Here is a 25,358-nt window from a genome sequence, read left to right as displayed (position 1 = left end):
ATGAAACATTCTTATTACATATAATACTAGAAATATGTTCACTTACAACGTGTGGGGCCACAAAATAGCTAGGTTTAAGGAATTGATCTCGCCATGCTGCAACCATGCCGCTCTTAGGCGGAAACAACAAAAACAAGGGCAAGTAACTCTAAACTCACAAATAAGCGCGGTAACTGTGGTTCCATCACATCCCTTATCGAGAGCGCCTTGCGCCCTATCAAACACACGCGAGCACAGGTAAATCGGGCTTTGCGCATGTGTGTATCGATGTACTGGAACTTATTCGACATGTCCTGGTTAATCCGCCATTACGTCAGACCAAAACATCAATTTTAAATACACACAAAAAGCATATCGTTTTATTTAGGCCGCTAGAAAAGTTACCACATTAACCAAAAACTATCATACTTATGGGATATAGTCTTATAGTCCGTGCACATTGTTGTCATTTATCCGTATTTTCGAAAATCCATTGGGTCCTATTCGACATGTTCAAGTTTTGTAATTAAGCAGCCATTACGTCAGACCAAAACATCGTCAATTTTAAACGCACACAAAAAGCACCTCGTTTTATGTAGGCCACTACAAAAGTTACCACATTAACCAAAAACTATCATACTTATGGGATATAGTCTTATTGATCATACACATTGTTGTCATTTATCCGTATTTTCGAAAATCCACTGGGTCCTATCGACATGTCCAAGTTTTGTAATTAAGCAGCCATTACGTCAGACCAAAACATCGTCAATTTTAAACGCACACAAAACGCTCATCGTTTTATCTAGGCCACTACAAAAGTTACCACATTTACCATAAACTATCATACTTATGGAATATGGTCTTGTTTATGTAGCAGTTTATTATTTTTTTTTACTGTAATAAATGCATTATTGTAAATACAGTTGAGTGTAGACTAAAGGTTACACCCAAGTGCACTCCGAGTGCACTCCATTTGAACTCCAGGTAAACTTGGAGTGCACTCCAAGTGGACTCCGAGTCTACCTGGAGTCCTATAAGACACCATGCCTACCCCAGTTCTATAATCAGACTATATATATATATATATATATATCTTATTATACGTCCCTGGTTAACACAAGGGCAAATAGAGAGTTACCAATCTCTCTGTATATATGTCTCTGTTTATATGGATAGTTTTTATTTTACAATATCAAAAATATGTCGTATAAATGAATATTTTACCTTGAAAATATCGTATTTATGTGTACAAGTGTATCAACATCGTAATAATCAAAACGCGTATGAGATTTTTGTGTTGCCTTGGCGACGAGAATAGCTGCTAGCACTATGCATACTGGTGGAACATACCACCCGTTTATACCTTGCCAATCGGCTGTAAACGCATCCATACCGGACGACCCCACATTCCAATACCTTGAAAAATACACAGGTAACTTGTTATTGTTATCGCTGGCGAACCAGTCTATCTCGTGGGGTCCCCAAAGGGTATCTAAAAACTGAAAAATATCACTGGAAACACCCCTGTCATCACAGTCGACAGTACGACTTATGAAATCTGCCTTTTCATTCTCGTTTCTCGGAACCCACTCGATATCAATTGATATACAATTTCTTAAACAGGTGTAAAATATAGATAACGCAACCTTCTGCAAGTCGGCCCTCATACTGCCCTTGTTTACAATAGATACAACATTCTTATTTTCCGTGTACCATCTGACCCGTCTACCCCGAAAGACGTGCAACATCGATGTCATAACCCTGTCCACAGTGGACAGTTCTCGCCAGGTAGAACTCCTACCGGCTTCAACCTCGGACCACATACCGTGTGAAGTACCCATAGGGGTATTCATGACGTACCCGCCGTATCCTGTATGACTCACGTTGCTAAAAACAATAGATTGACAGGAATTATCATTAATGAACTTTTTCTCATTAATTTCGCTAACAGATTTGTCCCAAAACTTGAGTTGTTCAACACTTTGACCCGACAAGACTATGTCGGCGTTCCACGAAGGGGACAAAGCCACGTCCATACTCAAACATTTTGTCATTATGTAGACAACGTTACCCCATCTTCGCTAACCAAGGGGTTATACTACGCTAAGCTCCATTTAACCCCTACGCTAAGCTCCATTTGTGAAATGGAGCTTTGCGTAGAGTAACCCTTGGTTAGCGAAGATGACGTTACCCAAGATATATGACATAGAAATGATCTGTCCAACAACAGAAGACACCCTTTTAACCCTCACAACTCCTTTCTCCGCTATATCTGTAATTACCCCTGAATTCTTGAACGTAACTTTGCCAATCCGACATCGGGATTTTTTAAAATACCCAAAAAATATTTAACGATATCATGAATTCTAATTTATGATATCATTTAATGAATAAATTATATCAAGAATTCGTATTGATATCACTTTATTCCTTGAATTAATGATATCAATAATGGAATTATTCATATAAATAAATCGGATAAATGATAACCATTAATTATGTCTCCCACGTAAGTTTCGGAGAGACATATTGCTTTGTTCCCGCGAGGAGGGGATGCTTGGGATTACATTTGAGTTTTGTAAGTCAGAGCTCACATGATCTGCTACTGAAAATATCAAATATATTCATACGTTTGTTTCCGTGTGATAACTTGTATTCTTGTTGACAAATCGTCTCCATTTTTGTTTTGTTTTTCAGCATAGTAAAATACAAAAATATAACCCATAAACGTTTATCTTAAACGGAACTCGGAACTGGGACCAAAACCCGTAAAGCTTATACATAGTTGTTCCGTTTTTCTTAAACGGAACTCGGAACTGGTTAAACGGCTGGTTCCGAGTTCCGTTTGACTTAAACGGAACTCGGAACTGGGACCGAAACCAATAAAGCTAATACATAGTATTTCAGTTTTTCTTAACGGAACTCGTAACTGGGACCAAAACCAATAAAGCTAATACATAGTATTTCAGTTTCTCTTAAACGGAACTCGGAGCTCGGAACTCGGAACCAACTTCAGACTGCCACAACTAAATATCACCCTTAAGTTCTTGTATAATTCAAATTATCGACATAACATTTAAATTGACGTTCAGTATATAGACATTTTCGCCGCGCCAGCCGCGAAGTCAAGATTTGGTTTGTTTTGGTTTATTTTGTTTAACGTCCTATTAACAGATAAGGTCATTTAAGGACAGCGTCCCGTGCGTGCGACATGCATGTGTGTGGTGAGTGCGCATGTGTGTTTTGGGAGGCTGCGATATGTTCGTGTTAAGTCTCCTTGTGATAGGCCGGAACTTTTGCCGATTTATAGTGCTACCTCACTGAAGCATACTGCCGAAGACACCTAGCAGCACACCCTATCCGGTCACATTATACTGACAACGGGCGAACCAGTCTCAAACTCCAAATATGCTGAGCGCTAAGCAGAAGTAGCAACTACCATTTTTAAAGACTCTGGTATGTCTCGGCTAGGGGACAGAACCCAAAGCCTTCCTCACAGCGGCGAACGCTCAACTAAAGGCCAAAAGTGAGGCATTGTCAAGGGAGACGTTAGGAAGAAGAAAGTTGTTAAGAAAGAAGAGAAAAGATAAGATCCCAAATATAGTCGTCTCTTACGACCATGCAATGGGGGCAGCAGGTACAATTCTTACGCCCTACCTGCAGGGCAGCCGCGAAGTCAAGAAGCGAGACAGATACACTCTGTATCTATGGTGTTACTTTTCCGGCAACGGCGGAATCATCAACATTGCTCTTAAATGTTTTCGTAAATATGGGACATCTTAACACAGTTTTCATTCACGGAATATCATCCAGATCTTACGGTCCGGTGACTCTGGAATTAAGGGAATCTAGACGATTTGGCTTTGTTTCTCAAAAAGTATCAATATCATTTCAACAAAACTTGAAATAAATCATTACATTGTACTATTGAAATATCAACACACCATATAAATTACATCAATTTTAATGTTTTGCTGAATTTTTTGGTTGAACACCTTTGAGCAGTTGATATGAAATCGTTATTGCTTCTCCAATTGATTTACAAATTTGTTTATTACCAAATTGGAGTAAATAAAATAAAGGGCCTGTTTCCAAAATGGCCCCTTCTCTGATTCAAATTTCCTGTTGGTGGTGCATTGCCCATGCCGTTGTGGTCACAAATCTATAAAGTATACAGATTTAGGTCACTTGTTTTTTATGGCTCCACAAAGTTGTACCTTTCAGAAGCTGTCTAAGTGTTGATAAAATGTGCATGTTATGTAAAACATTAATGAAAATCTAATCAAATGATGGTCACCGTAAAGAATACATTCATGGCATGATTGTGACAAAAAAATCATGTTTCCATCGCGCCATTTGGCTGTTTTATGGAAGAAACAATCTCAAAAATGCCATTTTCGATGATAACATTTTAGACACAAAAACTGTTTTTTAGAGAATACACCCTTTTATGGGCGTTGGATGCAAACCAATTTTTATCCTATTAAACAGTACGTAATATGCTATTGATGAGAGGAAAAATCATCAACATGTGTGATAAATAACGAACAACTAATTACACAAAATAACAAGACAATATGATAAATCACATTCAATACCTCCAAGAAGCGCAGAAGTGATTGATTACTTAGAACAAAATAAAGTATTTCATATGGATAATCTATCTATTGGATGTGGCGTGGTCGGCAGGCACAAAGAAAGTGAGACAAGTCAGGGTCCCAACACTGGCAGAGCCACAACGCTTTGGAGATGGGACAATCAAACAAGGAAAGTGAGACAAGAATAGCTAGCGTCGAGTCAATGATTCCGTAAACGTATAGACAAAGACAAGAAGGTACGGATAAATGTACAAGGCCACACGATCAGAAAATTCAAAAGAGGACAACTTGAGATAGAACAGTATTCATGTATCAGGGTGTCCTCAGTGTAAATCTTTATATCGATACTGTTTATTTAGTCGTTAGATATCATAAAACTGTCATGAAAATATAATATAAAATATAATTGATATTCAATATAAAATTTTGTATATAATAAGCTATATAACAGGGTTTCAGACAAGGTTGTTACTCATTTCCCCTTTTCTTTCAATTTACAACCACATTCAGGCGGTGATATGAGAACGTTCCACCACATGGAATTAGCTGATTTTTGGTACACATGTGAAACAAGTAAAGCTCTATCTATCCGATTTTGTGATGGAAATTTGCATCCAAAACTATATAACGGGATAAAATTGCAATTTTATGGCATTTTTCTTCATAATTGTGTCTCTGCAAGTGCATTTTCATCCGAGAAAATTTTTGTTTTACGTTTTATGAATAAACACGATGTTTTGGAAATATTTATCAAAAGAAATTTATACTATGTTGCGAATTAGAATTTCGAGATAACCTTCTTTTATGTACGACCTTATGTCTTTGATGCTCAAAATGACAAATGTATAAAAATACATTTTCACTGACATTATGAAATCTGGGTGTCGGAAAGGTGTAAAATTATTCTTCGGAAAAGAAAAAAACTGTAGTTGAGCTAGATAAGAAATTATACGGGGGCAGGCTCCTATGGAGAATTAACATTACTGGAAACAGGCCCTTTGATTCTTTTATATTATTGATCCGAATGCACCTAATCCTTGTGCGTTGAACACTGAACATTTGTCAACAAGTGACGAGGATAGCGAACAATCAAAGCACTGTTATTGAGCTGCTCATTTTGTCGTGATTGCACATACTCTTGGTCATAAATGCTGTTAAAAGTTGAACATTGATGTTTTATCTGACTTTTTTTGATAACAGAGAAATTAAAGCCGATGACGTCAATAACACTTTGAACAAACTTAAAGATACCGTCAAAGACTGTAAGGAGCTTCATAGGAAATGGGAAAAGGGCAAGCACTTTGAGAAAGACAACTCTGATTATTTAGGCCAGGCCAATAAATTACTTTGTGTCGTGGATGAATATAGACAGGTAAGAATCTACTGCCTGACAGTACGGTACGGTTTAAATTGTCTGTCCGTCTGTGAACAAGTGTTTATCAGTGCTTTATCTATGCTGTATTGGGTTTATCTTAAGACATTTTATTACAAACGTTCAAGGGTGTTAATTATACAACTGAATTATCTTATAGAGGTCGAGCACTCACGTTTCAGACACAGTCAAGGTCATAGATTTTTATGATAAATGTTTTATTAATAATATGCAAAGATTATTGATATGTTATGTCAAAGTGATTTCGTATAACGAATTGTTGATGTTCAGATATTTTAGTTCTTGCGATATGTGCTTGGCGTACTGCCTTAAAACTTTTTCATCAAACCAATGTTGCATGAACTGTGTCTAAGTTTTTGAACAAATATTCGTATCCCCAACATAGGCTTATAAGTATGGCACTTGTAAAGTAATTTACAAACCCCGCAAATAAAATATGTAATGATATAATGTAACTAAGAAATTAGTCTTATATAATCATCATATATATGCAACACCAAACAAACTTCTGGCTCTCATTAGAATCCACGTTGCACGTATAAACACATCTTACTATTACCAATATTACCAATATTGTAAGGTTAATTCATATTATCATTCGTTCAAGTATCCCTGGATATTGTCTTTATAATACCATAGCTTTTAACAGGACTTCCAACCTCAAGCAAGCCCTGCAAATCTTTGATTTATTTATCCTATATAAAAATGGTATACTGAAAACTGAAAGCTTTCTTTTGTATGATATTCCTAAATGTATTAAAAGGAAAGCATAATCCTCTAGCTTTATCTTCTGTTACATCCATTGTATTTAGAAGGCCTTTTCTTATTATATAGATCACATCAGATATCAACTTGTATAATTTCAAATGAATAAATACATATTTCATTCTTTTAACATCATTCATTTGAATTGAAGATATCTTTTTAAGCAACTAGATCTGCCTTGGCCGAAAACGAAATCGACAGAGATAGAGGAGTTGAAGACACGTGTTAACAAATTAGCACGTGAAAGAGATGATGCAGAACATCGCCTTGATGAAGCTAAATTAGAAATCGACAGACTAAAGAATCGTCCTAGAGAAAAGGTAAGGACATTTAGGAAGCCAAATTTAAAATTGATAGACGGAAGAATCATTATCATCATCATGTCCAATTCTCACCTTCATCCATCATCATCATCATCATCATCATCATCAATAAAATCATCAACATCATCTTTATAAATATAAGTCATCATTTTCATTAATCAACTATCAGTCACTGATTCAACATCATCCATCTGTTATTCATTCCCATCACACCCATTAATTACTCATTAACATCATCACCACCACATCATTAGAAATAGTCATTATCATTTACAGGTATCAATATTTGTTGTATTGATTAATTAATGAAGACACTAAACATATTTATAAATGTAAGTTAATTTGTATCTTTTTAAACTGATCATCAATTAGAAAAACACATACATCCTTCCTTACATGCAAATATACACTGTCATTCAATTAACACATCCGCACATCTGCACACGCACGCACACACACACACACACACACCCTGAGACGGAAGAATCGTCCTAGAGAAAAGGTAAGGACATTTAGGAAGCTAGATTAGAAATCGACAGACGGAAGAATCTTCCTGGAGAAAAGGTAAGGACATCGAGGAAGCTAAATTAGAAATCGACCGACTGAAGAATCGTTCCGGATAACAGGTATGGACATCGAGGAAGCTAAATTAGAAATCGACAGACTGAAGAATCGTTCCGGAGAACAGATAAGGACATTGAGGAAATACTTTGAGAGTCAAGTGATCCTGGATTGAACGACCTTTAAAATCAACCTACCTGGCTGTTACACAGTCAAACATATTATGAACTTTTAGATAGTGCCTTTGATAAATTGTCAACAATACATATGCAAATTCACATGGCAGCACAGGAATTAAAACTACTTGAGTAATTGAAAAAAGAAGTATAGGTTCACTCGATAGAACATTTAATAGTTTCAATAATTGTTTCAATCACTCTTGAAATGGTAATATGTCTATAAACAGAAAGAATCACTGGCAACAAATCCAATCGCCACCCTTAAGGTTGAAACTTGTCTTAGGACAAACACATATAGATATAGTACAATGTACAATAATTGTCATGCAAATGGTACATAGAGGTCCTTGCACTATTCTAATCTTTCTGCTGTTCCGATGTTTCACATCATGTACTAAATGACAGTTTTCTTTGAATTATATCCTTTCTTGAATATTGGTTACCAATGCACCGACTATAACTGGATGGCCCACTACATGAGGGGCCCCGGTGGCCGAGTGGTTAAGGTGTCCCGACACTTTATCACTAGCCCTCCACCTCTGGGTTGCGAGTTCGAAACCTACGTGGGGCAGTTGCCAGGTACTGACTGTAGGCCGGTGGTTTTTCTCCGGGTATTCCGGCTTTCCTCCACCTCCAAAACCTGGCACGCCTTTAAATGACCCTGGCTGTTAATAGGACGTTAAACAAAAACAAACAAACAAACAAACCACTACATGACTATATTGCGTACCTTTTTAAGTGGAACTATGTAGGTAGGAAAGATCGCACTCACACACTCACATCTGCACTCACACAGGTTAGTTACTTGGGAAATATAAACTTTAGTTATATCTATAAATTCAGACAAACTAAATTTGAATAGAAAAGAGGACTGATAAACAGACACAAATACTTTACCATATTAAAACCTGCGAGTACTTCATATACATAATGTGGGAAATATATTAATACATATTTGTTTTCACTGGAGAAGTAGCTTAGAGGCAAATATATGTGTTTTGTATTTTCTTCACTTTTGAAATCGTTGATTATCATATCTTCTGCATAAAAAAGGAACAAAGAAAGAAAAAGAAAGAAATGATGAGCATTTTCCTCAGGATACCCACACGCAAAAAATGAGAGTTGATTAGATTAGCAATGAAGAGATTATCATTTAAATAGCTGCGAAGTGCCCCTATTAACATCCTTACAGATATTATCAACATTGTGAGTCTATTTACAGCTAGTATCTAGGAAAATGCCCAGATGCTTATGATATTTGATATTAACATTATTTCAAACTAAATTAATAGTGCTTTCGTTTGATCAGAATTAGATTTGAAATTTTCAGCCCAGTTTTGGATTATTTTTAAGATCTCTGTTAGTAGAAGTTACGAGATCAATTGCAGAATGACCCAACAAAAAGCAAAAAAACAAAAACAAAATGGAAAACGCTGTCAAAATTGGCAATTCTATCGTTTATATACATTATTAACAAGGATGGGGTATGATAGCCTGTATGTGTGCAATGCATGTGTATGTGTTTTGGGAGGCTACATTATGTTCGTGATAATCTCCGTGATAGTACGAATCTGATGTTGATTTTATAGTGATACCTCTCTAAAGCATACTGTCAAAGACATTAAGCAAGACAGCCCTTCCGGTCATATTAAACTGACAACGATCTTTAAGTAGGAGAAGCAACTACCATTTTGAGCACGTCTCTTCGAAGAAGAGGGAGAGCTAATGTCACCCAGCGTCGGCGAAGGCGTTGGTTTTCTAAAATTAACATATTGGTGAAGTGTTGAAAGGCATACTGATATTGGTATTGGGGTCCCTACAAGGTTATACTATCTCCTCCAGGAGTCGAACTAAAATATTTTTGGGGGGTTTTGGTGCAAGTGTTGAAAAACATTATCACATGTCTCTATAATTTATATGTATTTTGATTATTTATTGACAAACATTTGCGAGACGAGCTATTTTGTTCTACAACAGCTCTTGCTATAGACTCTTGTATTTTTCGGCCACGTTACAGAACCCTGTTCTAAAGTTCAAATGTGAGGCACTATCAAAAACAACTATGAATAGCCTTCACTTCGCAATCGTACAATATCAATAGCGTTCAAGGTAATATTCGTTTGAAAACACTAAATAACGAGTCCAGAAGCTAACTATCATATTGCTGAAAACCTCGTGGAATATTACTACAGAATTAAGTGGATTGTGGTTATTTCAACTACAACGTTACTTGAAAATTCATGCCATTATATATACCATTGATATTGAGGACCAGTTAAAAATGCATAACCAATGTGTGTTGTATCACATCTAATACTTATAAGTAACAATGATATTATTGGACATGTTGAGAGGACACTGGTCTTTACGCCATTAAGGTATAACACTAATGCCATATCCCATGCTTCATATACATAGGACAATTTCTGCACCATAATTGGCTGCAATACAAACAAATCTAGTACCATTCGATTTAGGAAAGATATTGTATTATTTTCATCATCATCTGAATTAGAAAGCATGAGCCTGAGGTATCGTCTTGGCGAACAGGTAAAAACATTGGACAACTACGTTTGGGAGGTCTTGCGTTCAACCGCTTGTGAAATATAAGTATACTGAACACAAGATTCTGCTGGGTTTTGGTAAATATGAAATCAATATTAAACAGACTCAAGGTGCCAGCACAAAAATACGATCAGTAACGTTTGGGAACTATGGGTTAATTTATCATTGTTCTAACATATATCGGTGTGGATGGTTTTATATTTCATAATGCCTCATATATTAATTAATTGTTTGCATTCAGATTGTTTATATTTTTTTGTGCTTTATATTTGTTTCGTATTTAGACTATCATGTTACGGTGTCCAAGAACAATGAAGATATAAATATATAATACATATTTTGCTGTACATTAAGCGTTTTTCGGGTAGAAAAACTAGACAGACGGAACTGGAAAAAATGCCAAAATCTGAACATGAATTAGAAGATGAGGAAGAATCAGATAACTCATTAAGAGCAAGAAGAGGAAGTATTGACTCACGAGGTCCCTCTTGCACTACTTTCTATTGTCATGATAGTGCTAGCTCTCAGGTTGGTGAAAGGAAAGAAGTTAGAAACTATGCATCGCTTCAAAAGGATATAGAAGAGTTAAAGAAGAGTATCAGAGCACTTCAGGAAGACAATAAGTTGTAAGTAAAAGTGTAGTGTGCAATTATATATATATAAATATATATGATATGGCGGAAATGAAATTATCAAAATTTCGAAACGTTTTTACAATGCGGTGAACATTTTTGAGTTATTAATTCATGTTTCAATTTTACTGTAAAGATTTCAATATACACTTAACCAAAGTTCTAAGAAGACACTTTTATATTTGTACGGTCCCTATCGTGTCGTGTTCAGCCAACCATGACTTTCACGCCTTTTCCTGTTATCGCTTTGTACTGCACGTGTACCTATATCCACATAGTGTTGTATTACACGTGTCGACTCTTTGTGTATCGGCATTTCAAAACAACACTTTAGCCGCTGAGGAGAAAAACGAAAATAACTAATACGCGGGCTGGGACTCCGAGCTCGGGATCAGTACGGGATACACATTTTCAGCCCCAACTGTTTGCTGTACAGCGACGCCTGTTGTCATAATACGGAACTTCATATTGTAACTTTCGTTCGGTTTTGTGCTATGTTTCATTCATTTTGTCTTGACAACAACAATTTCTTGTCGACTGTAGTGGAACCGGAAACAATAATCAAATAGTCAGCATTGTTTTAAACGCTAATTATACAGAAAAAGAACAACAATCAAATGAAATTTGGAAGTTAGAAAACATTTTGTTTTGTATTCAGATTGCAATAAAGAAAGAAGCGTTATATCGTAAGCAAGTATGGAATAGACCAAACGGAAATACAAAGTAGATACATACAATGAAGCAGTATCGCTAACAACAAACATCACGTTAGAATAACTATAAATTAGAATGAAATATAAGCATTAGGAATTGGGTATAGAAGGTAAGAATAAGAAATTAGAAATTGAATTGAAATATAAGCATTAGAAATGAAGAATAACAAATAAGAATAAAAAAAAAATAAGCAGTACGAGTTTTGACCCTGTCGGCGTTCCATAGCAGTCCGGATATAGATCCCATTAAACGGGGTGGGGACATCTAGAAAATAAAAGTGAAGGCATTGGGACATCAACAGAACATTGGTCAGCTGATCATAGAGCAAAGCATAATAGCTGGATGGAATAGAATTGGACAAAACACCATTCAGAATTTCATTTTATCAATTATCACATTAGACGACGATGTCAAGCTGCTATCAATGCACTTGGAGGACATACGAGATACTCATTGAGATTGCGACTTTCAATTTTGGGGATGAGGATCTTACAGCTGCAATATCGGCTTCAATCAGTTGGATACATTGAAACAATTGTGTAAATCATTTCATGAAATATGAATTTTTAAATTTATGAAGCAAATCTGATTGTCCATTATCATTGTATGAGTCAAACAGTAAGTGACCACTTAGATCTTTAGTTAAGTGTACACGAATGTTTCTGCGATATGTGATATCCCAATCAGGTCATTATGTATGATAAAGGATTTATGCTCGCATATGTGTATCGATTTGAATATATTTAGAGATACATTATTTTTCCTTTTTGAATTGAAACTAATCAATAATCCAGCTATACTACATCGCACTTACAGTAAAACCTGTCTAATACGAACCCGTTTGATACGAAAATTCGCTTATTACGAACAAAATAATTATCCCCGGCAATCTCCTTCTTTGTTCTTACCAAATAAATATGCTTGATACGAAATTGCCTGTAGCGAAAATTTGTTTTTCCGTAACGAAAGTGCCGACGGTTCCCGATTGGCAACACCTCTGAATGTTGAAATACATATTACGAAATTTGCATATAGCGAAAAAAACTGCATGGTCCCTGTGAGTTCGTTATATCCAGGTTTTACTGTATATCTAATAAAGCTGCAGTATTTTCTGAATCCTTACGAATTAGTTATGATTTTGAAAAATTCGTAGAACGCATACAAGCTATATTTTTGATAATGTCTTTCTACTGACTTAAACATCTAGATTGTCAGATGGACGAACTTATCATACGAAGACTTTAAATGCTGCAAGAGATGAAGCCGCGAGGTACAAGAAACAGATGGAAACTACTGATGCCACAGTGAACAGGTATATATATGTACGGAGAAATGGTATAAAAATCACCACTAAAGGTTCGTTGATAAATGTTTTCATGAGTTTTACGTCTAGTGTTACGATGGCTTAATTCATTCTTGTGATGTTATGTTACGATCTATAAGACAATTCCGAGGATTAGGTGGACGGATCGAGTATACGGATTATGAATCATTTATGTAATTGATCAGTTTCTATGCCTTCCAATCTCTTTAATTCAACTGATATCAATTTTTGTGTTGGGAGATAATCACCAGTAGTACATATGCATTCATATGTATTTATAGACCGGCTACTTGACAATAACGAGCTATCTCCATGCACATTGTACACAGTGCCTGCATACATTTGGCAAAAAAAGTGTTGTTATTTTTCAGCCTCGTAAAACCATAGACATGGCAGCCAAGGCGGCCATATTTTTTAACATGATTGCGCAATTAGCATTTTCCTGAACAGCATACATTTCAAACGTCTTCTCAAGTTCCACTGGTGGGATTGAGCTGACACTTGTCTGGAATGATCCTGAGATGGATGGTCTTAATCAAATGTTGTTATTTGTCTGATCGCTCCGAAATCCAAGATGGCCGCCAAGACAGCAATCTTGAAAAACACTATTTAAGCTTCTCCAGTTTCACTGCTATTTTTCAGCCTCGTAAAAACTATGACATGGTGGCCATGGCGGCCATTTTGTAACATGATTACGCAATCAGCATTTTCCTGAATATCATCTATTTCAAGCCACATCTCAAGTTCCATATATGGGATTCAGTTTTAACTTAACCTGAAATAATCCTGTTCTGGTCCTGACCAAGTGTTGTTATTTTTAGGCTCAGTCCGAAATCCAAGATGGCTGCCATGGCCAACAGTGCCGTCATACTTGATTCTGAGTATGTATACTACAATAGTATAAGGCTTTTAGAGTCAAATGACCTAGTCCATAGGCGTCTTGTTAAGAAAATCCACATTGATAATGTAACAGTGTGGAACACATTCTATTTGTTGTTTCTCAAAAATCTATGATTTTAAACTAAAAAATACACGAAAAAATCATGCAATCTGTAAGTTGTGCTAAACATAAAACACAACTGCACAGACTCAAAGCATCTGTACATTCCAAGGTCACTAGTCATAATCATTACATATCAAACGTTGCATTATTCAATAAATTAATGTTTATATGAGTGCGTTTTAATAATGTATTGCATATCTCTGTATTTGTATTCTATTTGTTTAAACTAGTATTGTAAATTATTTGTATAGGAATTCTATATTTCAATATCTATGTTCTGGCACTTCTATCAACATAACAATGCTAATACAGAAAGTTAAATGGCAATTGCTGTTTTCCAAATCTCTACTTTGAAAAGTTCTATTTGATATTTATTTTAAATGCTAATGCCGCGTTCCAGTGGGGCAATAGTACAGATGTAAATGACCTTTTATACATAAAAGTATGAAATCTAGCAAAATAAGTTCATATCTGTTTTAGCGATGTTCATATGAATGTAGAATAGCATGCAATGCTTCTCTATTACGATTACAGAGATAAACTACTCTCTTTTAGGCTAAGCATAACGCAGTTACGTTGCAACCTATTGTCATCGCTTCTTGAATCTATGTACACGTACAGTCCTAGCATTCTGATTGGTCAGTTTTCCAACAACTCACTTACACTCCTTGGTGGCACAACAATAAACCTTTCAACAATATAGGTATTGCCGCCAGTATTCAAGATCGTTTTCTGCGTGCATTCAGTTGCTATGAATTAAAGAACTATTAAACAAAAAACTTACCCAAATTAAAACATAAAGTATTGCTAACACTTTTGAGATCAACATACGCGTCAAAGATGAACTGAACTTGCTTTAGTTTAGAATAAAACCTCCGTGACGTGGGCTGGCCACTGGGATTCCATCTGAACACCGACTCTTTTTATAAAATCATAAGATTGATAAAATGAAAATTTACTTCACGTGGTTAGATAATTAGTTAAAATGATTTATTTTTCATTTAATTGGCAGTTTTCAAAACATGTCACTTAAAAAAAATCCCCTTTGAATGAAAGAATAAGAAATCTCCACATGTGAGGTGAATAAGTGACTTATGTCCTAAAGTGACTGATCATAAACCAAGTCATCGAGGAATCTAGATTGATTATTGATCAATAATGAGACAGGTAGGTAGCTAGTATACTCACACCGCCGCTAGAAATACATGGTATATCTTAGATTATGTTCCTGGAAGTTATTTGACATGCTAATTTGAAAACGACATGCAAGATCCTTTGCTTATGGTACGTACCCAGATATATAGATCTACTGCTTTGATATAAAGTTGACATGAAGTTTTTGTACAAATTGGATAAAATAACAAAATAGGAAAGTTTGAACCATTTACTCAATAACAAACTACTGAAACAGTTAGTAAATGACCGATGATATTTATGTTTAAAAAAAAGTCTAACGTTTGTGAACAAAGGCCTTTTCGTCCATATTCAGTCCATCAAAATTATTTAGCAGATAGAGAGCTTTATTACTTACTCTAATCCTGTCCAAATATCAAAACTTTGCCACTTGTGCAAAGTGATTATTTTTGGCTTTGATATGTGTCAACCCAATATTATGTGGAAGGATATAGGGCATACAGACCACCCTATTATACTACAAACCTTAATATAGTCATGTGCCGTTCATAATAAGGAACAATCTGTAACACGCATACAAGTATTGCCGACATATGGACGCCACGTCTTTAAATGATAATCTCTGTTAATCATAATAAGGACGTTAAATACGATATATATTACTCGCCGGCAGTGAAATACAACAAATATTGCAATAATTTATCCCATATACGCCAATCTCATTGTTTTTGTTTTTGTTTTTTTTTTGTTTTTGCCATTACTTTTTATATTTTTGGCGTAATAAAAACTTTCTGCGCTTCTATCCTATTTATTAAATCGCGAATGACGGAGTCTTTTAATACCAAATGAAGTACCGTTCTAACAATGAGAAATAGGTGTGTAGGTGCGGGTTGTAAAGTTATCTTTAGTAGAGACATTAAAACCGAGAAATCTGCTTGAAACAACATTTTCCTAGCACAAATGGTTACTTGCTGTTTTAAAAGCAGATGGTAATAGCTTTGCGGATGATCAAGAGGTTGGCATGTGTGCAAAGTACTTCAAGAATTATCAGAAACGGAAGCTGCAATCTGAAGATGACAAAATTGGTCATAATGATGATACGTGGCAGAACATACCATTATTATCCACAGAGGATATATTGTATGGCCAGTCTTCTCACGCCAAACTCACACTATGTATGAAGAGTTTAAATCAGAAGTCGAACATTTTTTCAAAGCGCAAAATACCGACTCGTCTTTCGTCACAAGCTGTGGTGTCATTGATCCTCAGGTTTTTGTTCACATCATGTCATTGAGAAAGGTCTTGACCCTAACGTTGAAATTCGCACTGATTAAAGAGAAATGTTGACTTCTCAGCTACCTTCCAGAAAAAAGAAAAGAAAGAATCAGTGATCTTTTGGTGATATGATATCGAATATGCTGTCAGAGCAGTAGTCATCATCATTTGCACCCCTAGACCGGCGAAGGATCAATTAAACGACGCTATGCCGCCACTTATTCTTAGTAACGTTAATATTTCCATTTAGATTCATCATTTTCTTCGCTCTGGTGAAGACATAATTGTCAAAATTTTCATCAGACTACAGCATCTTGGGAGAAACAAGCATTGCTGTATCATTTTGATGTCATTAAAAATATCAATTTTAGAAATTTTAGAAAATTATCCAGTTACTCTTTTGATAAGGAGTGCTCGAAAACAGCTGGTATATTTCAAACTTTTTTCTTCCTTTCTATCACAGGAATCGACAAGAGATCGAAAGGTTGAAAAGTCAATATGAAGATCTGCAGGAATCTATGAAAAAAGAGCTGGATCCTAGGTCAGGATGCTTAAACAAGTAACAATTAGTACAATATCAACACTATCTATTCCTATGTACCATGGATGATTTGTGATATTTTACCTATTAATTTGTTCGCTTAAACATTGGAAGTTATCGAAAACTGGATATATAACCTTCTCTTTCCCGAAATATACGCCGTCAAAACGTCAGAGCTGTGACGTCACAAGTGTGAGAGTCGCCTAGAGCAAGGTTGGCGAGAACATGCCTAACCCCACTTATATAAACACTGTTTTCAGTTGTTTTTTAATTTAAAAAAAACAACAACTTTTGTGTCAATTCAGGACATATTTATAATGTACAGTAAATATTTTCATCAATTTTACGTTTAGAGTATATATTTTTTGGCATCCATATAGATCTTTTGACATTTCTTATTTTGTGTAGGCAATCTATATCATATTATCTAAACTCAAAACAATATTAACAAATATTTTCCCGGTAAGATCTTGTGATAATTTTACAGGTATCAGCTGGAGGACGGTTCTCAATATTGAGTATGTATGTGTACGGGGCAAGGGATTTGCAAGAATATATATCTTAATACTTAATTTGAGTTAGTTCAGTTATATCTAAAAACAGATACACAAAGGGGGTGTATTTTAAATTGGAAACATTGCTATTCATTTTAACATTTCAAGCAACATTATTTACTTTGCTGTCCCAACTCAATAGCTCATATTTTGATTACACCTCGTTTGAAGAGCTACTAATAGGAGATAGAAAAGTTTCAATATACACCATACGTAATAGTTTTGGCACACAGACATTTTCGCGCATTTTCTGATTATAACGAATTAACGCATTCTCATATTTTTTCGTAAGAATAGTATATAGAAATTTTAATTAGCGCAATGATTTAAGAGTAAGAAGCCCTACAATAAGATTACCGCTAAAATAGTTATTGTATAACGCATGTTGCTTTAACTATTTATCTACTTTAGCATGTGATTACGGCGGAGAGGATTATTGGCAAACATGCAAATACAGATAGCATACATTAGGATCCCTCTATCTCGGAACACACAATATAGGGCTTCCCTCCAAACATACGTTTATGGAAATAAAGGTACATATCTTTGCGATAATCTAGAACATGTGGAATATTATAAGTCTACTACATGAAAGCAGAGGATAAACGTGTCGCCAATCTCTATGCAGAGAAAAATAACGTCAATCACTCTCACATGCCATCTGTGGACACAAAGATAAATCCCCCTCCTTGCGCGCAAAGAAATATACGCTCGCGTTCTCTTTAAAGAAACATATATGAATATATAACAATGTTCACAGCTCTGTAGGGACACACAGTGTTGTCATTATCGTCATCCCTGCTTGAAAATAAAGGCAACTTGCTTCCTTGAACCTCCAACGTTGAAAGCAAATTGAAATGTCGAATAGTCCTTGCATACTTCCGATATTGGGCTACTAATATCTAGGCGATGGTTTTATAAACACCGATAATGGAAATGATTTTAAGATAGACATAATTGAAATATCTGAAGCGCAAAGCTGCAAGTGTTTTGATAGTATTTTACTTCTATAATTTGATAAGATATTAATATATAATAAAATGAAAATATTATGTTTTGACACATCAATAGTCTTGGTTCTGGTGAAAGGCCCTGGTTTCATTAACAATCCTCTACTTAAGTTAAATTAGGTATACTTTGTCTATGAAAACATAGGATAAGGGTTACCTAAAATTAGGGAATAATTTTGGTCCGTAGAGTTGAGGATCTAGTTTTCCGAGCTGTAGACCATCTCCATGTCCTTCTTATTGATTAAAGCTGTAACAATGATATGTTTTGTTTTCAGATATTCAAATCGTAAACTATTATTGTCTCCTTAATTGAACATATATAAAGGGAACATGCAATAAAGATAGTATCCAGTTTTTTTGTATCATAAAAACTACACAATTAGATATTTTCCTCAATATATATATAAACAATACTATCCTTTTTTTATCCTATGTGTCCTGATCTTATTCTTGTTTCCCAACAAAGTATATCTAAATTTAATAGATATATGTAGCACATGTATAGTAATACTTCATTCAAGCAATATATTAGCATTTGTGTATTTTATCCTATGTATCTTAATCATATTGTTCAGAAAACTGTATGCTATTTATCATTTATTGATAGACTGGGTAGGAGAATGTGTAACATGTGTCAGTTGTGTGGTGATGGAGACCCCCCCCCCCCCCCCCCCCCTGTGTGGGGACATTGTTTATATTTTGAAGGCTGACCCCAAGGCCCCAACCGTGACAGCCTTCCAATGTATTGATGTTAAGGGGGATTAAAATGTTTTTAGTATAAAAATCAACAACAATACTTGTGATTCCCAGGCTCAGTGCAGTAGCAGATAACAAACATTCGGACAATAATCCGGCCATAGCCTGCCTTGGTGACCCTAATCGACCAATGAAGATATGCGAGAAAGTATCCGAGCTGTATGATATTGAGTGGACAAATGCCATGGAGAACCTGGAGAATGATATGGAGGAAAAAGACGCCATTGAAGTTCTCCTAGATATTGTCACAGTAAGTCAACATTTTTTGCAAATTACAGATAATACACTTTAATACGTTTTTACCAGTGAAATATCAAAAATTATTCATTCTATAAAAGTGATATTTTTCACTAGTGAAAAATATCATATTTATCACTAGTGAAAATATCATATTTATCACTAGTGAAAAATATCACTTTTGCTGATTTGACCAATCAAATTATTGATTAGAAAATACCAAAATAATTGACCAATCAGAAAGCCCGACATATATCTCTGCACCTGGACAGGGGGAACTACATTTTTTGTTTACAAATTATAGCTGTAGGACTAGTTAGCATACGGGGTAGGTTTTTCGTTGATAAAATATGTAATAAACAGAATTTCTAACAGTGTCTTCAGTAATACCAAATATATTTCACTCGTGTGGCTAATATTGCTGCGCACTCGTGAAAAATATCAAAATATTAGCCCCACTCGTGAAATATATTTGGTATTACTTAAAACACTGTTAGATATCCTCTATATATTCAATTTAATACAACGATTAAAAAAGAAAACATAGGAAAACTAATAATGTGAAGAGGCCCTTCAGTGCATCGTATGGAACATGTAAACGCTATATTTTGAAGCAGTGACGCTACAATATAAATGTAAATAAGCAGTAGTATAATCTAAATGATCACGATTAATTTCCCCGTTAGCTACTTTGGAAACAAGAACTGATGTAAACGGCTAACGGGAAACATCTGTAGTGTGTCTGATTTCAGATTTGCTTGAATGTAAATCCGATCCACATGGCCAATGACAGATTGACAAATTGCGGAACTGACACTCTCTACGATAAAAATACATGAACACAATCCCTGAAATGGTATCCGTGCCGTACCAGATTACAACGAAAATATATGTCCATGGCTTACAATCAAACACATACTCCTTAACATTAGATTAGAAGCTTATAAGTACATGCCGACGCCATACAGCTACTTTTGTAATACATTATGGATGTTTTCACATTAAGTATAAATTGGGATGCTATTGCCTTAGGAAAGGATACGTGTCACAAGTTCTTTAAACTCTCTTTACCAGTTCTACTTGCTGGCGTTACCGATACATGATTTTTCATTTCAGAGGGTGTTTATAACTTTTGAGGATATTGGTGATGCTCAGACAGACCTTATTTATTCACTGGGACTGCACCTTGCCGTACCAGACATCGATGACCTTCGGGATACCGCAAGGTCGTCTCTTCTGGTAAGTTATACTCTGTGACCATTCATAATTCCAAATTCGTATTCGATTTTAGCCAGCCAGTTAGATATGTTTTTAGCATTATATCATAAATTTGTAGGGGGAAATTGTTCTATATATTTATGTTGTTTTACATTGCTGTAGATCTAATTTTCTTTAAATGTTCTGTAAAATAACGATGTCTCCCTTCGAATGAAGGCATACATATTGCATAAGCATTGCATTGCCATTTGGTCACTGTGATCTTGACCTAAAGGTTAAAGGTGAAATAAGTGCGAATTGTACAATACTTTTTGGTCTTGGCCATAACTTCTACTTAGCCGTTGAGGATATATCAATGAAAGTTTAAGCATAATTACATCACCTAAACCTCATGTGCGGTACACTGCTGTTACCAAACTGGGGTCTTGACACCATGATCAAAGGTAAGATTAGTGCAAATTTTATATTAATTTATTGTCTACGCCGTAGGTCAAAGGTGGATTTGGTTCAAAAATGCATAGTAAGGGAGAATGGGAGACAAATATGTTTTTTCTTTGGAATGATTAATGTATTACCAAAACACATTGCATATTAGCTAATCTGGCAATATCTAAACAAGGTTCAAAATAAAGAAAAAATTCGGACCTTGCATGGTGGCAATTTATACAAATACAAATGTACATGCTTAATTACAAAGTTTAGAATTTTAGGTAATTCTCAAGCGTGTGTTAGGTTTCACGCACTGACCATTTAGGGTTAAACATTGTAGGACAATGGGAAGTTGTTTAAATTACCGATGCAAATCACCGAACAACTGAAGAATTATCGCAAGGCAAGCTGTCAGATTGTAAACCCACTTCTGTGTGAGGTAAGGGGTGCTTACGACATGAAGGATGGAAATCTCTTTCGTTTTTATTGGATCCACGAACTTCAAATGAAGGTTCGACGAAACGTTTATCTAAATCTTTTGCTAGCTTGATTAGTATAATTATGTCTGGATTCTAGTCCTATTAGAATGATGTTTACTCCAGAAGTGGAATTAAAGGAATTTGTCGATTTTAAGAGCCTTTAATAAATATTGAATACTTCCTCCTACATAAATGTTCCGTCTATCAAAACGTTTGATTTCGTACTCATTACACTACCATCCTCATCCAAACATAAAGAACGCCTTCCTACTCATGTGGTAAGAGAGTTCTTTTGAAAAAAAGAACAGCGTTAGTTCATAGTTGGGAACTGTATGGAACCGAATGAAATATATTCTTCATGTTGTTAAGTGTGGATGTAAACTGTTTTTTTATGCATAGTTGCTCCGTTATCATCAGTATCGTCAAATTTTGAGTTCACGGTACATTGTAGATGACCGAATCGGATTTAACTTAAATTTGCACGTCAGATGCCAAATCACGCAGAAGATATTTTTTTCTCTCATAAAAGCTGGTCTTATTAGTACGTGTTAAAGCTGACAGTGCAAGTTAAAAAGCATCTAATCGAGATTTAAAAAAAATAATACATGTACAGATTTCCAAAAATCGTTTCCGAGACATTCCCCAGTTATGGTAGTGTCGAATCTAAGGACGGGCAGACATTTTTCTTTTTTGTTATGCGTGGATACAACCAAACCGCCGCTGCTATAAAAAGAACGTGCTTCGTCACACTCGCATTCACTCTAACCTCAGGTGTTCACGGTGGCACACCTGTATCACCTACACTACATCTGTACATCACGTGACCTACAACTGTATTCGCGAACGACACCAAACAGACGAAGCACTTACCTGTAACCAGAGACCTATATAGTATATAGGTCTCTGCTGTAACCTGAGCAGAAAGATGGTCAGTGTCTCTCAGTTTATCTTTCAAATCTTGTTCAAAATAAAATCTCCAAATAAATGCTGAAAATGCATAACGAATTAATCCGAAATACTCTATTCATTTTCTCACGTGTTTTTCGTGGGTGCAGCCATTTCGATAACAAGTAAACAGTCCGAGGAGTTCCAATTTTTACTCGCGTCTACACTAGCACTCGGAACTCCTCGGATGTATTCATATTGTCTACACTACACTACACTACACTACACTAGGGCTGTTGTAGTGCAGTAGTGCAGTTTTATCACGCTTTAATTGCGTTATGACACGTGCACAAATGATACGAAGACACGGAAAATATATCAATTGAAACTATGGATATAATACTGTAACAGTTGTAAAGACTCAGGTAGGAGTTTACTCATATATACTCTGTTTATAATTTTATTAGGTGCATGTTTTTGTTGAGGCCCAAATTTATTGTATTGTCAAAATTTTCTTTTCTTTCTTTTATTGTAAAATAAAATATACATTTATATATATAATTACCTCTTCAAATTCCATATCCAAGTTCTACAATTGCGAACAATGAAAACAAAAACCCGTTGGCGTGTGTATTGAGAACGTATACTATATAATAATGGAGAGATGTGTCGCTTTGCGCACTTGCCTCAATGAAAGCACGCGCCTTTATAGCGGTTCGTATCCATGCATAACGAAAAAGAAAAATGTCTGCCCGTCCTTAGATACGACTCTACCATAACTGGGGGATGTCTCGAAAACGATTTTCGGAAATCTGAACATGTGTTTTTTTTTTAATCTCAATTTGATGCTTTTTAACTTGCACTGTCAGCTTTAAGGGATTCCATGCAGGTCGTTTTGGCCATTGTTGTGTTGATTTTGAGTTGTTATTACGGTTTAATTTTGATGTCATAAATAAAAGGAATTTGGACGCTATTTAGCTCACTGATGCTGGGTTCTTGTCAGAAACATCTCTGTTTTGATGTCAAGGATGGTACATATTAAGTGCTGCTAGTTAAGTTTATTATTTTATCACCACCCTTACTCTCATTTGAAGTTGTGCTTACCCCGGATTTGACCTTCATTTGTTAGGAGTGTTTCGACGATGACGCAAAAAAACCCGTTTATTCTCCATTGGACTTTTTGAACACGATAACATGAATGTATATGAACAGATTTTCTTAGAACTTTGTACACAGTTTTGTATCAATCAGATCGCAGAAGAGTTCGACAACCAGGCCAATTCTGCTGTAACTTACATTTGTATTTTTATTGCCGTTAGACCTTGTGACAAAAACATGAGTGAATGTGATTTCGAATCTGCATGAAACTTGCTATACAGCCTTACATATATGTAAATAAGATATCGATTAAATTCGACAATCGAGCTGATTGAATCGCAATTTACAGAGTTATGGGTCCGGTAAACATGCTTAATTGAATATACCTTACCGATATGCGACCAGACCGCAGAGATTAAAACTACGAGTAAGCCTTTAGTTTCAAACATACAAGCAACAGTATATTGAACACTATTTTATTTCGTTTGTTTTGAAAGGTTATGAAATCAAGACTACAGACAGTATATCACATGACAGGAAAAACGATCAAGGCATGTGAGCAGTTCATCAAAGAGACAGTGATGTACGTTTGGATGATGCGGGTACAGGACCCACCCATCCATATCGAGTGGGAATTTTCACACGGTGAGAAATTTGACCATGATCGTCTGAGATCCTACACAAAAAGTGGAGACAGCGTCGACTATGTTGTCTGGCCTATTCTCTACCTACACAAAGGTGGGCCCATGTTATCTAAAGGAGTGGCACAGGGCATGGCAACTAAATCTAAATAAATTACATACATTTGTAAAAGAATAATTTAAACACTGCTATTGCATCCTCTTGCTTTTCGAAAGTCATAACGAGTTTTGTTGTAGCAAACGAGAGAAAAAATTGATTTTTTTTTAAAATCCAATCACAAGCGAGGCAAAGCATATTAGATGGTCAATGTTTAGGTCGCAAAATAAAGAATAACTTGATTAAAATACAAACATTTGGCGCAGTTCCAAAGTTCAAATGCCAATATAATTCCGCTGAGATCATACAGTTTTCAAAAAGGTTGACAGATATTGCTGACCCGAAGACTTAAACGCAAAACGTGAAAGAATATCGGCTTCGCCATGAGCAACAATGGATTAATATGTTGATTACAAAAACAAAACAAAAAACAAAAAAACAAAAACCCACAAAACTGTGTGATGGATTGATCTATACAATGGCATGGTTGTTTTGATTACGTAAAGTTTGAAGCAAAAAAATGGAAGGATTGCTTGTAAAGTAGAAGGGTTTGTTTCCTCGTGAAAGGCTACGAAAATTGGATACATAGATATGCTTGTTTATTTTCTAAAAGTTTTTGGAACAAAGGGTTTCAACTTTATAACAAGGGCCCAATGGGCCCAAATCGCTCACCTGCAATGCAGTGATCTTTTCATACATGGATTCTGCAGTTATTTGAAAGCATGCTACAGGACCAATATAATGTCTCTCTGCACTTTGGCTTTTCACTAAAAGTCATTTAAAGATTTAAGGATACTTGATCGGCCTGACCTTGAATGTGAGTCAGGGTCATTCATTTGAAAAAAACTTGGTAGCCCTTCACCCCAGCATGCTGCAGGCCAAATATTAGGTCTTTGGGACTGTTGGTTATTGAGAAGAAGTCGTTTAAAGATTTTAGCCTTTTTGACTCCTGTGACCTTGAATGA

The 25,358-nt window shown here is 35.6% G+C and overlaps 1 protein-coding gene across 1 annotated transcript; it reads left to right on the top strand.

Annotated features, from left to right (window-relative positions):
• Positions 1 to 104: 104 nt before the first annotated feature.
• LOC117330089 lies at positions 105 to 25,130 on the top strand. The gene is made up of 10 exons (XM_033888308.1): positions 105 to 142; positions 5,781 to 5,952; positions 6,903 to 7,058; positions 10,721 to 10,992; positions 12,920 to 13,024; positions 16,912 to 16,989; positions 19,364 to 19,559; positions 20,663 to 20,785; positions 21,534 to 21,632; positions 24,153 to 25,130. The coding sequence occupies exons 1-10, from the start codon at positions 105 to 107 to the stop codon at positions 24,447 to 24,449; spliced, it is 1,536 nt and encodes a 511-aa protein (XP_033744199.1). The 3' UTR covers positions 24,450 to 25,130.
• Positions 25,131 to 25,358: the final 228 nt, after the last annotated feature.

Source organism: Pecten maximus, chromosome 6, assembly GCF_902652985.1.
Source record: "Pecten maximus chromosome 6, xPecMax1.1, whole genome shotgun sequence".
Classification (NCBI taxonomy): Eukaryota; Metazoa; Mollusca; class Bivalvia; order Pectinida; family Pectinidae; genus Pecten; species Pecten maximus.
The sequence above is the reverse complement of the archived record's forward strand: the minus strand, read 5'-3'. Positions and strand labels throughout refer to the sequence as shown.